This window comes from Vipera ursinii (genome assembly GCF_947247035.1).
Source record: "Vipera ursinii genome assembly, chromosome: 11".
NCBI classification, from domain to species: domain Eukaryota; kingdom Metazoa; phylum Chordata; class Lepidosauria; order Squamata; family Viperidae; genus Vipera; species Vipera ursinii.
In genome coordinates this window covers 12,043,529-12,053,976 of record NC_139524.1, presented here as the reverse complement: position 1 = coordinate 12,053,976, position 10,448 = coordinate 12,043,529, and the positions used below count along the sequence as shown (strand labels likewise).

Here is a 10,448-nt window from a genome sequence, read left to right as displayed (position 1 = left end):
GGCCTTAGCCCAACTTGGTTCCAAGGAGCTCAAAGCAAAGCCGGAAAACTGGCAGCTTTTCCCCAAATTTTCAAAGACCTTCTAAACAGTTATCCCAGCCTTGGGTGAGAGTTCTCTCTCTCTCTCTCTCCTCCCTGTTAGGAAGAAGTAAAAAGGGGATAGTATCTGGATGGTATCTAGAACAGAGGTCCCCAACCTTTTGGACACCAGGGTCCAGTTCCGTGGAGAAAGTTTTTTCCGTGGACCAGAGAGTGCGTGGTTTTGTGTGGTGCCGGCATCCCGTGGATGGGGCTTTGCTTGTCTGTGTGGACTGGTTGCTGGCATGCTGCGGCCTGGTACCTGTCCACGGACCGGGGGTTGGGGACCCCTGATCTAGAATGATTGCTAAATATCAGCCGAGAGAAATATGGAAATCCTTGCTACCATCTGGTGGATGCTGGTTTTTTCCAGCCCAAATACGGAAGCCCTAATTGGAAAAAGAGCACAGGGGGAAAAAAACTTAGAGTATAGAGGAAATACCAATAGAAAGTCATATTTGTAGCTCAGGTTGAACTGAGGGGCCCTTGGTGCCCTCTCTGAGCATGGCTGTTTTCCTGCAGACCTTTCATCACCCAACTAGGTACCATCATCAAGTGCTTAGAAGAAGCGCGCTCACTGTTTATATACTCATGGCTTGCCCTGTCAGTAGTGATGGGAGAGTTCTTGATTAGGCTGTTGTTTATTGTTTGACTGTTTGTCTGAGTTGGTATTCCATAATTTGGGGAACTACCCATTTCCCATTCTTAAATAACTATCATATGGCTATGTGCTGAGTAATAGCAATAATTACCAGAGCCACATATGCTCTCAGTCGTGTTTGGCAGAGAAAAATATCCCTGTCCCAAGGAAATTAAAAGCTTGACATACAAGAGGCAGAAAACAGAGAAACAGAGCGTGTGGATTGCCATGTTCCAAGTATGTTAGTGAAATGTCTAAATATTACCCAACACACGGTACTGTACCAATATAAGCCTCCTGGATTTGGTAACCTTAAACCAGATTTTATTGTATGTTTTATTTGATATAGGAGGGTTTCAACACTTCCTCTAACTGCATTTCGAGAGTAAATCATGTTAGAAGGCTCAGCGACACAGCTGCTGAATTTTTCCCCCTCCCTCAGATCACAAGCTTTCACTTCCTAATCACATGTGCAATGTTGATTTACATATGGATATTTTACACCGTACAGTGATGGTTATTGACAAGGCTTTGAAAAAAGGAAAAATCCACCCTTTGATGGAAAAAGCTGAAGTTGTTTAGTGAATTATCCAGCAACGGGACCGCACATTCTCAAGAGCACTGCTACGAAGCAAGTTCTTCTTCTTTCTTCTCTGCAGCTGTTTTTTTTGGTTTTTTTTTCAAATGGAAAGCTACAATTTCCTTTACGTGAACACCTTGGTGCAAGATTACTTGAAATACATTTGCCAAGAGGCTCAACTTGCGGCGGCCCCAAACAGAGTCGCTGAAGTCCTACGTAAAGCTGGATCTTCTGTTCAGAAAGAAGTTGAGAGCAACCTGAGACCTTACGTGGACTCATTGGAGATTCATTCTGTAGAGGAAGCCAGTGACATTTTCAATCAAGTGATGGAAAATGAATTTGCGGATGGCACAATTAACTGGGGACGCATTCTGACCATATTCCTGTTTGGTGGCATCCTGGCTAAAAAACTGCAAGGGCCTTTGGCCAAAGAAAACTTGAAACAGATCTCTTACTTCATCACAGACTATATCGTGGGCACCAAAGGAAAGTGGATCAGTGACAACGGAGGATGGGTAAGTCCTCAGCCCGAGCTCGTCTTTTTGTTGTTCAAATTGCTAAGTTGTGTCTGACTCTTCGTGACCCTGTGGACCACAGCATGCCAACACCCCCCCTCCTTCCTTGTCTCTTTGACTCTGCCCAAATGTCCATTGTGTCAATGACACTAACTAACATCTCATCCTCTCCAGCCCCTTCTCTTCTTAACTTCAAAGTTTGGCCTTTTAGCTTCACTCATTTTTCATGCAGAACGTGAGTCCAAAAGCTCACATGAACGGGTATTAATTTAACACAACCATAACTGTGTAAAGCATACTGGCACGTCTTTTATTAATTTAACAATACTGAATTTTTGCACTGATCTCACAGCGTCTAGGGTACTGCATTGTTTGCTTCAACATTACCTTATAACATCTGTAAATCTATTTGCAAATTAAAATGGAAAACTCACATTAGTGACCAGGGGTTTGAATGAATATTCTAGTAAATCTTGTCTTATAAAGTACCTACAACTCGATAGCACAAGCCAGTAGAATACTATCTAAAATGCAATCCCAGAGAGTTCAAAGAGTTTATTTCTATGCAATATGGCTAAGATTATTCCTAAAGATCAGAAAAATTCAATAGTGTGGTAATAATACTGTGCATCTCATTGAAATTTTGTTTCTGAATGGGTAACTGGCATTTATTAAAATTCTCTCTCTCTCTCTCTCCCCCTGTGTGTGTGTGTGTGCATGTGCGTGTGCGTGCATGTCTGTCTGTCTATCTATCTATCTATTATCTATCTATCTATCTATCTATCTATCTATCTATCATCTATCTATCTATCTATCTATCTATCTATCTATCTATCTATTATCTATCTATCTATCTATCTATCTATCTATCTATCTATCTATCTATCTATCTATCTATCTATCTATCTATCTACACACACACACATTTCTTTTAAATAGAATCTTCCAGGCAGCTAATAGGCAACAAGTTTTTTATTTTTTTATTTTTTTTATTTTAATTCCATTTATATCCCTCCCTTCTCCGAAGACTCAGGGCGGCTTACAAGCTTAGCAGTAGCCTTCATTCTATGTATATGCCTGCTTATTAGGGCTTTCACACACACCCCAAGCGGCATTATTACAAAGTCAGCTTAATTGCCCCCAACAATCTGGGTCCTCAGATTGTTACTTATTAAATAAAACTCTGGCTCGTCTAAGTTGAGGTTTTACGTTTGCTAATTATTTGCTTTGAAACACAGCAAAAGAAACTTTCCATAGCAGAAGACAGACAAACACACAGTAGCGTATTCTTCTTCCTCAAGGGAACAGGAACTTACAAAATGCCTGATTTGTTTTTTTGTGGCAAAGGGTACGATATTGGCAAAGTACAGTGCAATCCTGAAAACATTGATTCTCAATTAACAGCAGCCTTGCTGAGATCTTTCAGACAGGACTCTTGTCTCCTGTTATTTCAAGGACACACTGTAGTCAAGGAAAAGAAAAAATGCTCCTGCATTTTAAAAAAAATCAGAATTCCCCAAAAGTGAATCATATAGAAAAAGACACCTCACTGTATTCTCTGCAAATCTAAAATGGCTTTTTCACTTTGATGTTTGGGGGAAACCCCTAATCTTTCTTTCAGGGAATTGTAAAAATTCTCCATTCCTGTATATGACTGTTCCTCTATTAATCTTGATCTGTACTAAGATGTCTGAGTGGGTGTATATGAGAGTGACATTTACATCTAAAGTATATTGTGCTTTTCCCTTGGAGTTTCCATTCAATTTCTACCAAATAGAACCAGGCTCCTGTAACAGAAGGCAAATCTGTTTGCCTTTGCAAATTTGTGGCAGCCCCTGAGATACTGAAACACTGCTATCATGTCCCCCCTAGTCCTTCATTAAACTAGACATACCCAATTCCAGCAATCGTTCCTTATATGTTTGAGCCTCCAGTCCCCTGATAGCTGGCTGGGAATTCTGGGAGTTGAAGTCCACCTATCTTAAAGTGGACAAGGTTGAGAAACACTGAATTAGGAAGTCCAGTGTATCAAATTGGCCTTCTTGGAAATACAGGCATCCTTGACTTAACAACCACATTCAGGACTGCAATTTCCATTGTAAATTGCGGCAGTCATAAAATAGAGCCTTGGTGGAGCAGTGGGCTAATGCCTCCTTAAGTAACACCAGCTGCCTGCAATTAGTGCAGGTTCGAGTCCCACCAGGCTCAAGGTTGACTCAGCCTTCCATCCTTCCGAGGTAGGTAAAATGAGGACCCAGATTGTTGGGGGCAATAAGCTGACTTTGTAATAATGCCGCTTGGGGGGGGGGGGCAAAAGCCCTAATAAGCAGGCATATACATAGAATGAAGGCTCTTGCTAAGCACATTGATTTGTGCTTCTTAGATTGTAAGCCGCCCTGAGTCTTCGGAGAAGGGCGGGATATAAATGGGATTAAAATAAAATAAAGAAATCTCTCTCAAATCATTTGAGCCACAGTGCAATAAATTGCACCTTGTTTATTGTGGTCAGCTTGGCTTCAGGCAATGTACTGAGCCAAAATAATAACCAATAGAATGGAGCAAAAGAACTTATACTATTAAGGTCCAAATAAGACTTAACCACAATCAATGCTAACCAAGTTAACCGTGCAATGTGACATCAGGTTGGTCTTTAGTGGATCTGGACAGCGTAAGGTGTGAACAGTATGCCAGAAAAGCCACTGCAATCCTAGGTTGTACTAATAGAGGGATAGAATCAAGATCATGTGAAGTTCTAGTACTGTTTAAAACACCTTAGTAAGACCACACTTGGAATACTGCATCCAGTTCTGGTCACCACAATATAAAAAAGATGCTGAGAGTCTGGAAAGAGTGCAGAGAAGAGCAACAAAGATGATCAGGGGGCTGGAGGCTAAAACATATGAAGAACAGTTGCAGGAATTGGATATGCCTAGTTTAATGAAGAGAAGGACGAGGGGGGACATGACAGCAGTGTTCCAATATCTGTGGGACTGCCCCAAAAGAAGAGGGAATCAATCTATTCTCCAAAGTACTTGAGGGCAGAACAATGCATGAAAATTAATCAAAGAGAGAAGCAACCTAGAACTAAGGAGAATTTTCCTAACAGTGAGAACAATTAACCAGTGTAACAGCTTGCCTTCAGAAGTTGTGGTGGCTCCACCACTGGAGGCTTTTAAGAAGAGACTGGACGGCCACTTGTCTGAAATGGTATAGCGACTTCTGCTCCAGCAGGGGGTTGGACTAGATGACCTCCAAGGTCCCTTCCAACTCTGTTATTCTATGTTCTATGAACATAGGAAGTTGCCTTTTTTCTGATTCTTCCACAGCTTCTGTGACTCAGATTCTTCTTGCTGGAATAAAAATCTTGGAATTATCTGAAACCTTAAAACATATAGCTGTGATGCATGTATGCATTTTTTTTTAAAAAAATGGCAATCTTGGGATTGTTGTTTTTTCTTTTAAGTCTGTTCAAAAATTTCCTTTCACTCTTGAGGGCACTGTAATACCTCCAAATTCGCTAGACGGCAGCAATAAATCTCCAAAATCAAAAATAAAACACTGCCATTTTTTAAAATGACAGAATTAACACTTAAGGAACGGTGACTTGAACTCTTGTCAAAAGAGATCTCATCAGATCCGGCTCATTTTTTACTGTTCATATGAAATATTTAAAGTTATTATTGCCCCAGGCAGGTTGGCCCCAGCACCATACTAGAAGACATAAGATGTTTAGCAAGGCGATCCCAACATTGTGTGATTTGCAAGCCACAACAGCTGGGTTCACACCAACACTAGGAGAAGGCCAAATGTGGCTTTTATATACTATGAACACCGCTTCAGATCTTAACAACCATGTTATTATTTATTTATGTATATCCTACCTTTATTTTTTGTACAAGTAACTCAAGGCAGTGAACATATCCAATATTTAAGAGTGTACCCAGGGTAATCAATCAGACTTATTCCCCCCACCACCCAGGGAATCTCTTACTCATTGCAAGTTATGTATAATGTATTTTTATGTATTTCTTTTTATCCCACTTTTATTACGTTTTATAAATAACTCAAGGCGATGAACATACGTAATTCTCCTTCCTCCTCCTATTTTCCCTACAACAGTCCTGTGAGGTGGGCTGGGATGAGATAGAGAGACTAGCTCAAAGTCACCCAGCTGGCTTTCCTGCCTAAGGTGGGACTAGAACTCAGAGTCTCCTCCTGATTGGCCCAACGTCACCCAGTTGGCTTTCCTGCCTAAGGTGGGACTAGAACTCAGAGTCTCCTCCTGCTTGACCCAACGTCACCCAGTTGGCTTTCCTGCCTAAGGTGGGACTAGAACTCATGGTCTTCTATGATTGGCTCGAAGTCACCCAGCTGACTTTTATGCCTGACTAGAATTTGCCAACTCCTGGTTTCTGGCCAGGTTGCCTTAACCGTTAGACAAAACTGGTTCTCATCATCCTTTTCTCTTTGTTTGGCAGGACAATGGCTTTATTACCAAATTTGAGGATAAAAGCTCCTGGATATCCTTGTCCACTTTGAAGACAAAGATCTTGGCTGTTTTTTCCCTCTTCAATCAATATCACTCATAAACCTGGTCAATGCTTTCTTGAGGATGTTACCCTGGGATGACTTCCAGAAACATTTCCTCTTAGCAAAAGACTGAGAGAGTGGTTATTGAGCTCACGTGGGAAGGGCAGGGGGGGGGGAGAATACTATATTTCAAACTTTATTTATATGTTATTTATAATATATATTTTTCCTTCCGTGCAAATGCGTGCAGATGTTAGTGTGCAGAAAAACAAATCATTGAGCAACTCAACATAGACATGATTTCTATCTTGTCAAGGGTGATTCTCAAGATTTCTGAGAATGGTGGGGCTACCCTAGGTGACACAAGCCATGATACAAGCCATCTCTAAGCAGCACGGAGCTGTGTTATGTTGGTGTGTTACACAAAAGAGGCCAGAGTGGGGTCCTTCTTTCCTCCAAACTGGCTAGCTGCTTCATTGACACACCCTTTGGTTAGGGACGCCGTGGCTCAGTGGGTTAGGACGCTGAGCCTGTCAATCAGAAGGTCGGCAGTTTGGCGGGTCGAATCCCGAGTGCCGCGTAGCAGAGTGAGCGCCTGTTACGCAGTCTGCCAACCTAGCAGTTCAAAAGCACGTAAAAAATGCAAGTAGAAAAATAGGGACCGCTACGGTGGGAAGGTAACAGCATTCCGTGCGCCTTTGGCGTCTAGTCATGCTGGCCACATGACCACGGAGTCATCCTCAGACAAGCACTGGCTCTTCGGCTTTGAAACGGAGATGAGCACCGACCCCTAGAGGTGGAAACGACTAGCACACATGTGCGGGGGAACCTTTACATTTATCTTTACCTTGGTTAGGAAATCTAAGCCAAACTCAGTCCCAGAAGTTGTCTGGATAAGAAAATAATCATATGTGGCTTGAGTAGAGAAGAAGAACTAAAACGATTAAGGGCCTGCCTTGGAGGCTAAAAATGCAAAGAATGGTTGCATTAATGGGGTATGTTTAGTCTAGAGCCGTGGTGGCGAACCTATGGCACGCGTGCCACTGATGCCACGCAGAGCCCTCTCTGTGGGCACGCATGCCGTCGCCCCAGTCCTAGGCCTTCAGCTGGGTTTTATAAAACCTTTTCGCTTTAGGCCTCTGCCGCTGTGTGCAAAAAAAAAAAGGTTCCATCAATCAATCAATTTCAACTTCTCGCAAAGTTGGAATTGATTGATTGAACTTTTTAGTCCCACCCAGTCTGCTGTTACCACCGCAGCCACGCCCGCCCAATGGGCCATGTCCACCAAATTGGCCACACCCACCCAATGGGCCATGCCCACACGGCACACGACAATACATACGTGGGTTATGGGTTCCAGTTTGGGCACTCAGTCTCTAAAAGGTTCGCCATCACTGGTCTAGAGTAAAAGAAGGACTAGGGGGTGACATGATACCAGTATTCCAGTATTTGAGGGGCTGCCATCGGTTGAGGGGGGGGCAGCCGATTCTCCAAAGCACCTGAAGACAAGACAAGAAGCAATGGATGGAAACTAATCAAGGAGAGAATGGAATTTCTCCTGGAATTAAGGAGAAACTTCCTGACAGTGAGGACAACTAACCAGTGGAACAGCTTGCTTTTAAAAGTTATGGTGGCTTCATCACTGGAGGCTTTTAAGAAGAGACTGGACAGCCACTTGTCTGAATTTTTTTTTAATCCCATTTATATCCCGCTCTTCTCCGAAGACTCAGGGCGGCTTACAATCTAAGAAGCACAAATCAATGTGCTTAGCAATAGCTTTCATTCTATGTATATGCCTGCTTATTAGGGCTTCCGCCCCCTCCCAAGCGGCATTTTTTACAAAGTCAGCTTATTGCCCCCAACAATCTGGATCCTCATTTTACCTACCTCGGAAGGATGGAAGGCTGAGTCAACCTTGAGCCTGGTGGGATGCGAACCTGCACTAATTGCAGGCAGCTGGTGTTACTTAAGGAGGCATTAGCCCACTGCTCCACCAAGGCTCTGTGACTTCTGGTATAGTGACTTCTGCTGGAGCCGGGGTCTGGATCAGAAGACCTCCAAGGTCCCTTCCAACTCTTTTATTCTGTATTCTGAGTCCGCTTAATGTGCTGGTATGTGAGAAAGGCCTTGAGAAGCAAATGAAGGAATGCTGTTTAGGGAACGAACAGATAAGAGGAGGTTTTTTTTTTACTTTCAGACCAGCAAGATTCTGTTAATGTAGCCTTACAACGAAGCCAAATTAGCTCACCTGGTTGTGTTTACTGTCTGGTCTACCTAGAAAGACTGACATCAATATTGCAAGTCTGAAAGTACAAATCTCCCATCATTTCCTATACAGCCTGAGAAGCTAAGAAGGGTCCTTTCGAGTCTCTTTCTCTACCCGTTATGCAGCTGAGGGCAAAGCCCTTTCTTTTCTGATTATTCCCTAGCACAGAGGTCCCCAACCTTTTGGGCACCAGGGACCGGAGAGTGCGTGGTTTTGTGTGCTGCCTGCATCCCACAGATGGAGCTTTGCTTGTTTGTGCGGACCGGTTGCTGGCATGCTGCAGCCCGGTACTGGTCCATGGCCCGGGGTCTGGGGACCCCTGGCCTAGGAAGCCTTTCTTTACCCTAGCTCTCAAGGTCTTTCTCACATACCATTACACCTGACGTGGTAAATCTTTAGTTCTTAAACCACAAAGTCATAAAGCACAATGGCTTGACTCACAGGACATGACAAAGTGCAAGCAAACCAATATTACAACTTAAGTGTGTTGCTTAGACCAGCTGCATTCAACCCCAACTCCTCCAATCTTCACTGTGTGGACTATAATAGGCATTATATTCCTTAATTGCAGCCAACCTTACCGCTAAACATTGCTTGGGTCCACATATGCTTGGCTGTGGTTTGCTTAATTATGAATATATAATCTTGAACTATGAGATGAAATCATAGCACAGTGATACTTTGTTCAGGAAATAGGGATGCAGAATAAAGCAGAACTGACCTTACAGAGCTAGACGTTAGGATTTGAGTGTAGTCCAGGAGCCTCTTTTGACCATCTTCCAGGATATCGTGCAAAACTCTTCGTTCTAAGCATGGAACATTCTGTATTTTTCTCTGAATGGGGCACTCTGGCCATTCCTGAAAAGTCTGTAAAGTAAATCTCCCAGAATAGCAAATTGGTTGCCATGTTCCAGATGGGAATGAACAGCCGGATCCGTGAGCAACTGGATCACCCTGTTCCAGAGGGAAAACGGAATGTTTTGGGGAAAATAGTATGTTCCATGCCACAAAGTTTGCACCTCCTTCTCCAACTTTTTTCCCCCCATAATCATTTTATCTACCACCATCCCAACACATATATCTGACATATGACCTCCAGGTGAGAAAAGGTGGGCCACCCTACCGTAAACTATACAACCTACAAAGGATGGGTCCACACAATACACTAAGCTCAATCAGTTAAAAACAATCTACAAAAAGCAGCACCCTGGTACAAATGAAGTGGCATCACCCATCATCGGCTAGGAAGGGAGTTCGGGTTCTCGGCAAGTGGGTGATCGTCCCCAAAGAACTTGCAGCGAGGTGCCCATCTCCCACCCCCTCCACCCAGCCGCCCTGAGTCTTCGGAGAAGGGCGGGATATAAATGGAATTTAAAAAAAATAATAATAATGAAAAGCTGCAGAAGAGGGATGCACAAACCTAACCGGGGGCGCGACAGTTGCCGCAGGAACTGCATCACCTTTGAAACCACCTCATTGATTCCTTTCCGTTTTATCAGTCACGTATAGAGCTGCAAGCGTGCTATCCCTTGCACCCTGCACAAATCGGCCAGAGGTTTGTCTTAAGAAAAAAAAACCCGGGGGGGGGAGGAAATCGATACATGTCGGCTTAATAAATAATCCTTTTATATATATATATATATATATATAAAAAGAACAACCCACGCAACTCACTCATACGTTACAAATCGACGATCGCTCATCTTTGGACTTTGGGGGCCGTCACTTGGTTTTGGCACCTCTCCGAGTCAAGGGGAGCCAGCGGCCGCTTCTCTGCCCGCCTTCCCGGGGGCTCAGGGACCTCGGGAAAGACAACCCCCCCACCCAGCCACCCCCAAGG

The 10,448-nt window shown here is 43.4% G+C and overlaps 1 protein-coding gene across 1 annotated transcript; it reads left to right on the top strand.

Moving 5' to 3' along the window:
- Nucleotides 1-1,266: 1,266 nt before the first annotated feature.
- BCL2A1 (BCL2 related protein A1) lies at nt 1,267-6,469 on the top strand. The gene is made up of 2 exons (XM_083371406.1): nt 1,267-1,812; nt 6,291-6,469. The coding sequence occupies exons 1-2, from the start codon at nt 1,402-1,404 to the stop codon at nt 6,399-6,401; spliced, it is 522 nt and encodes a 173-aa protein (XP_083227532.1). The 5' UTR covers nt 1,267-1,401; the 3' UTR covers nt 6,402-6,469.
- Nucleotides 6,470-10,448: the final 3,979 nt, after the last annotated feature.